At 43.8% G+C, this 6,556-nt stretch overlaps 1 protein-coding gene across 1 annotated transcript in view; it reads left to right on the top strand.

Moving 5' to 3' along the window:
- Positions 1–5,952, top strand: part of LOC119490282 (potassium voltage-gated channel subfamily A member 3) — a 13,300-nt gene extending 7,348 nt beyond the window's left edge. Inside the window, exons 2-4 of the mRNA XM_037773572.1 lie at positions 1–2,105; positions 4,832–4,906; positions 5,047–5,952. The exon at positions 1–2,105 is cut by the window's left edge and continues 924 nt beyond it. Of these exons, the coding sequence (XP_037629500.1) occupies positions 1–811 (811 nt within the window). The 3' untranslated portion in view covers positions 812–2,105; positions 4,832–4,906; positions 5,047–5,952. The remainder of the gene's footprint in view (positions 2,106–4,831; positions 4,907–5,046) is intronic.
- Positions 5,953–6,556: the final 604 nt, after the last annotated feature.

Consider the following 6,556-nt stretch of genomic DNA (forward strand, 5'->3'; position numbering starts at 1 on the left):
CTGGTTCTCCTTCGAGCTCCTGGTGCGCTTTTTCGCGTGTCCGAGCAAAGCCGTGTTCTCCAAAAACATCATGAACATTATAGACATCGTGGCCATCATTCCTTATTTCATCACTTTAGGCACAGAGCTGGCAGAGAGACAGGGGAACGGACAGCAGGCCATGTCTTTAGCCATCCTGCGCGTAATTCGTCTGGTCAGGGTGTTTCGCATCTTCAAACTCTCGCGTCACTCCAAGGGACTCCAGATTTTAGGACAGACTCTTAAAGCCAGCATGCGAGAGCTGGGGTTGCTCATCTTCTTCTTGTTCATCGGTGTCATCCTCTTCTCCAGTGCTGTGTATTTTGCTGAAGCAGACGATCCGGATTCTGGTTTCAACAGCATCCCGGACGCTTTCTGGTGGGCTGTTGTCACCATGACCACCGTGGGCTACGGAGACATGCATCCGGTGACGATCGGAGGGAAGATCGTGGGCTCTCTGTGCGCCATCGCAGGTGTGCTCACCATTGCTTTGCCCGTGCCAGTCATCGTGTCCAACTTCAACTACTTCTACCACAGAGAGACAGAGGGCGAGGAGCAGGCACAGTATCTCCACGTGGGCAGCTGTCAACCTCTGGCGGATGCTGAGGAAGAGGAGCAGCTGAGGAAGACGCGCTCCTCTTCCTCCTCGCTCAGCAAGAGCGAGTACATGGTGATCGAGGAGGAGCACGGGATCAACAAACAGCCGCACAATAACTTCCCCACCACGGCCGAGCCGAACAACTCAACACACAATTGTGTGAATATAAACAAAAAGATGTTCACCGACGTGTAGCCAAATTATTATTATAGAGCCACTGATGGCCCTGATGGACACATGGAGGGTGTAAACACACACAGCTGTCTTCTGTCGCTGCGCACCATCAGTGTGTGTAGGAAGCAGCAGATGAAGAAAGAAAGAAAGGAAGGGAGGGAAAGAAAGAAAGAAAGAAAGAAAGAAAGAGCAAATCCTGTGTGTTCAGAGACTTTGTGCTCCGTTCAAAGAATCTGGAGATATTTCATTCCGGATGACCTGAATTCATTTGTTTTCCTTTCGCGCTTTGGAGACAAAAGGGTGCTCCTTAATAAAGTATTTTAGGCCTTTTTATTCTCTGAGTTATAGGGAACCGACCTGTTGTGCATTGTGCAATAACCTAATATTTTATCACAACATAGAAGCTTTATAACTGTGAAAGATGCAAATGTATGAAGAGCACTCATATTAACATGCGTTATGAGTCGTGATCCGTCCAGTCATAGCCTATGTATAATATTCAGAATCATTACAATATGTGTGTGTGTGCGTCTGAAAAACACAGTTCTGCATATATTATCCCAATTAGACCGTTCTGTGATATGCCTTTATTGTGCGTCAAAGTCTAGTCCAAATGCTATACTGTCTTTAAAAAATAATCCCCTGTAATTCCTTGAAATGAACTGCCCCAGCTGTTTATAATGCGTAAACGGCACCATATAAAACAACTGTCTGGTGTCTGGTTATCGGTGCCAGACACACGTGAAAGAAAACACAGCACTCGTTCACGCACACACACACACACACACACACACACAGGCATCAAAGATGGAAGCGTGCTTCTCTTTGGATGCCTCAAATATAGCCCCGCTGTGATGCAGTCGCCATGGCGACGGTCGTTTCCTCGGTAACCCCCCAGTCACCGTTGCCATGGCACCCCCTTGTTTCCACAGTAACCTCCCAGATGGCTTCGGGAGCTATATTGAAGATTGTCATCTAAATAGCTTCGTCTCCAGTCTCCAATAAGACTGCTCTGTCATCGTGCGTAAAATACTAGCGCGTAAAAGAAACATGCCCAGCGCCACTAAGCTCACTCAGTGGCTTTAACACTGACACACAAAACAAATTGGAGTAAGAAGAAGGTCTGTTTACAAATTTCCAACATGAACACTCCCCCCAAAATGAACCAGGCACAACTCAGAGAGGTGACGAGGCGGGAGATGTGGATGGAGAAGCAAAGCGTGAGGAATTATGAATGGACTGGGAGCTCATTGTGTCCTGAGTGCGCTACTGCGGGCGCTCAGCAGAGGCTGCTGTTCTCCCACTGATGAAACTGGTGAGTTCTGAGCACTGTTATGATGAACTATCCCTTCACCTTTAGCCATGAAGCCAGTGTGTTTTACTGATTATATTTTATATGCATGTCAACTCAGGCAGGTCAGTTCAATCTAGATCAAGGGTGCCCAAACTTTTCCCTTGGAGGGCCAAAACTGGAACTCAATGGAGGGCCACGGGCCACAATTAAACACCTATTGTATTGTATTGTATTGTATTGTTAAGATGCAAAATGGTACTTCCCTTAATTGAATATGTTTTACATAGATAGCCCCTTAAAACCCACCTGCTGAAAACAATTGGGCTCATTTATGCAATTTATGCATTTCCAAGAATGTTTAGGGACCCCAGTATGCAGAAATATTAAAATACACCATTTTTAAAATAGGCAAAAATAACACATGTATACTGCATTCAAAAAACTGCATGTTTTTCCCAAACCTGCATAGGATTATTATAAAGTGGGCATGTCTGTAAAGGGGGAGACTTGTGGGTACCCATATCTTGAGGTCAGAGGTCAAGGGACACCTTGACAAATGGCCACAACAGTTTTTCCTCGCCAAAATGTAACCCAACTTTAGAGTGTTAGCCTCCTTCCTGACAAGCTAGCATAACATGATTGGTACTAATGGAGTCCTTTTTAATGGAGGTTTTCTAGTTTCATATGATGCCAATATCTTCTAACCATAAACCCGAGCCTGGTACGGCCTTCAAAAGACAGTAAAGTCGGTTGGGTCTTTTAATAAGAAAAAATAATTTGCTAACATCTGGCGAGCCAAATCAAACCTGATGGCGGGCCAACTTTGGCGGGCCCCACTTTGGGCAGCCCTGATCTAGATAAAGGCACCTTAATGAAATGACATCACCACTCACAGGTGAAAAGATCAAAACAGTTTCTTAAAACTCTTACATTAGTTTTATAGTTAATATCACAACATAATGTAAGTGAGAGTTTTTTTGTCATAGCTTGTATGAATGCCTAACAATACAGTGATGTCTCACAATTTGTAGGTATGTACAGTTTAGACCTCCATCAGCCTGAGTGTGTGAGTTTTCCTATTTTATGGAATGTGGGTGATGCTCCTGCAGTGTGCCCAGGTTGCCTTTCACCTTCAGCTGACTTTGTCTATGAGATGAATGAATAAGGGCACGAACAGCATGTTGCCCACCCAGCTTGTTTCAGTGATGCCCCCTGGTGGTCACCATCTCCTGCTAACAGAACAGGTGGCTCACCTGCTTACCTCTGTCTTCTTAATATCAGAGAGACACAGAGGTGAAATAACCACAAGATACCAGGCAGCAAGAGCAAATAGAGAGCTGCTGGTTTGACACCAGTATTGTTAAATACAATCCTGTACTGTTGGAGTTTTCCTATCCAGTTTCTTCATGTGTTTTATTCACTAAAAACAGAACTTGCATTCTTATAAAATTACTTTATATTGTAGACTCTATGTTGATTTGGATTGTAAGGCCCATTGAATATTATTTTGTCTACAGTATAAGCCTCTACCTTGCCTTATTTTCCTGAGCCACATTCTTGTATTTGAAACTGCTGCTCTCCTATCCCTGCAGATTTCTGTCTAGATTTACGTTCACTGTCCCCCTGACTGTGATTATTCTAACTCAAATAGAGACAAGGGTGAGAGGGAAATAGATTTTTTTAAAAAGGCAGGGTTTAGGTAATCTATCAAGCAGCCATGCTCTGAATGTTCATGTTCTTTAGTGTGTGTGCTTGTGAGCACACGTGTGTGGGGTAGTAAACTAATACTATGTATACTTCTCCAGTCATGGTTGAGTGATTATTAGGGCAGTCTCATTAGCTGATTCAGCCTAAAGGCAAAGTGGGAGGTCCCACAGAATGAATGACCTCTTCATTGATTATTTCTTTCCGTTTTGACCCCTGACCTTGACTTGGTATATCTTCAGTGAAACGCCGCCGTATTGGTCATCAGTTAAATTGCCTTTCTTGTTTCATCAGGTCACATAAAGTCTCCAGTGAGGAGAACCACTGGTCTATTGATCAGTAAACACAATATATTATGGAGGAGACGGCAGCTACTTGTTTATCATCTAACTGGATTGGTCAGTCTGGAAGCTATTCTCATGGGCACGACCAGGGTGGATTGTTAGAGACAAAAACACAGACAAAATAAAGTGCTTTACTGTGCACGCTCATCTTTTCGATTTTTTTTAATCCTCCCACTTCTGCTAGCTCGCATCTCTGCAGCTCAGCTGAGTCTGACATTCGTTTCTGTCACAGACTATAATGACCTTACATATATTCTGTAAATTTACGATAGATATGTAGTTGATGCTCTCAAACAGAGTAACTTGCAGTAAGTGAGCAGTTAGGTGCACATGGGAAATGTGGTAAGAGAGACTTTTATCCAAAAGTTGCCTTCTTCTCTCCTCTCCTCTCCTCTCCTGTCCTCTCCTCTCCCCTCCCCTCCCCTCCTCTCCTCTCCTCTCCTCTCCTTTCCTCTCCTCTCCTCTCCTGTCCTCTCCTCTCCTCTCCTCTCCTCTCCTCTCTTCCACCAACAGTGTTTACAGTTTGAGTTTTGCATGAGTGGTAATGAGACAGCAGGGAGAAGAGGAGCAGCCTTGCGTTGTTAATACGACCACCGAGCTGTGTGATGGTCCTAGCTATGCTGTGTGGTTCTAACAATGTTGCTTTTTCTCCTCCTGCTCCTCCTCCTCCTCCTCCTCCTCCTCCCTTTTCTCTCTCAGGTGAAAGTCATTCCATTTTTCTGCACAGACCTCCTGGAACCCCTGACGACCCCAATTATACCGCCTCCCACTTAGGTAAACAGACTCCATTTGATAAGGAGAGTAAATATGACATTGGTGAACTTCAACTACTGATAATTACTCAGAAAGCTTTTCTCATTTTAGAGCTGTATAGATTACCCATTAACCTGAAGTGACCCTTTTTTTCTCTTTAGGAGCGCAATGACTCTGGTCTTCCTGTTGGGCCAGATTGGCCAAAGTTAAGAGTTGAGACAGAACTCCCACTGGATCAGTTGTTCTTCCCTTACCCTCCTCCTCCTCCTGACTGGTGTCCTCAAACCTGGACTATGGTGCCTACCAGTTCTCCCCTTACAGTGGAACACCACTCAATCCAAAATGCAATTGTAAGAATGACAAAAAAAGCCAGACGTGTAACATATTCCTAATACAGTTTTGTAGCTGCAGTTTTCTCTTCTGGAGTTTAACACACTGCGAGTGGAACCATCACAGGATCAAAAGTGATTCAGGCAGCGACAGAATTCAGCTGCAACTGTGTTATGGACTCTGACATCTCTCCATACTGCTTTCTGTATCAAATTCAAAAGGACAGATTCAGGAAAACAGCCAGAAATTTTTGCAAATCACATCTCACTCCTGGACTTTACACCGATTTCTATATTCTCTCGTCCTATTTCTGGGTAACGATATTCATCACGGACAATAACTGACAAACAGCTTTTGCTTCAAGTCAAAAGTGGCAAAAACAACTGAGGCCAACTGTGATTTGCTGATATGAAACTGTGATACATATCAAAGACTGTTAGCCATATGCCTTCTGTTAGCTCTGTGTGCTCTGTATTGCCGATATGTGAAACACACACCTACGTACGTGTAGCTGGTTGCAGTTATTCCCCTGACCTGCATACGGAGAACAATACAGAGGCACGCACGTACACAAACACGTACAGTATACATGTGCCTGTGAATGGCTCTCTCTTATCCCAGAGTGCACTGGTGTTTTTTTTGGGATGGGGCAGAATAATGTCAGGGGAAAGGCTGCGTATGCCAGTATTTGTTCCGTGTTATTCTGTGCTGTCTTAAACATGACCCATATAAAGAGATTATGAGTTGTGCTGTCTTTATTTGAGAGGAACCGCAGTCTGTTTTCACTCTATTACTGAGAGAATGGTACTCCTGTATGTCTGGGAGAATATCTAGGTCAAATTACAGACTTTATTACCTAATAAGTGTGTACTGTGTACAGTAAGTTTCAAATATGTCATGACTAGAGACATTTGAAACAACATAACCATCCATCTCGGTGTGGATGCTACAGTTAATCCACTTTGATATGGTGTTGTTGCTCTGATTTCCTAAGTTAATCGGAGCATTAGCATCCATAAATATGTTGTTGACACACAGGAAATTGCTGTTTAATAAGTGTTTCCCTTGCAGAGCCCAACACAGTGACAGTCTTTTAGTAGCAAACAACAAGCATTTGGCTGGCAGCCCTTTAGACGGCTGGTTTACAGAAAAACAGACTCATATACAACAGAAGTCTTCGCTGTAGTTGTGCTGAACAGACAGAACAAGGCAACCCCCGGGCCAATCCTTTATGAGCGTATACTGCATCTGTTTGTAAACATCAATGCAATAGGAGGATAACATAAAAAAATAAGACACAATTCTGTCTGACAGATTTAAGACCTGCAACATCACCAGGGA

Source organism: Sebastes umbrosus, chromosome 6, assembly GCF_015220745.1.
Source record: "Sebastes umbrosus isolate fSebUmb1 chromosome 6, fSebUmb1.pri, whole genome shotgun sequence".
Taxonomy (NCBI): domain Eukaryota; kingdom Metazoa; phylum Chordata; class Actinopteri; order Perciformes; family Sebastidae; genus Sebastes; species Sebastes umbrosus.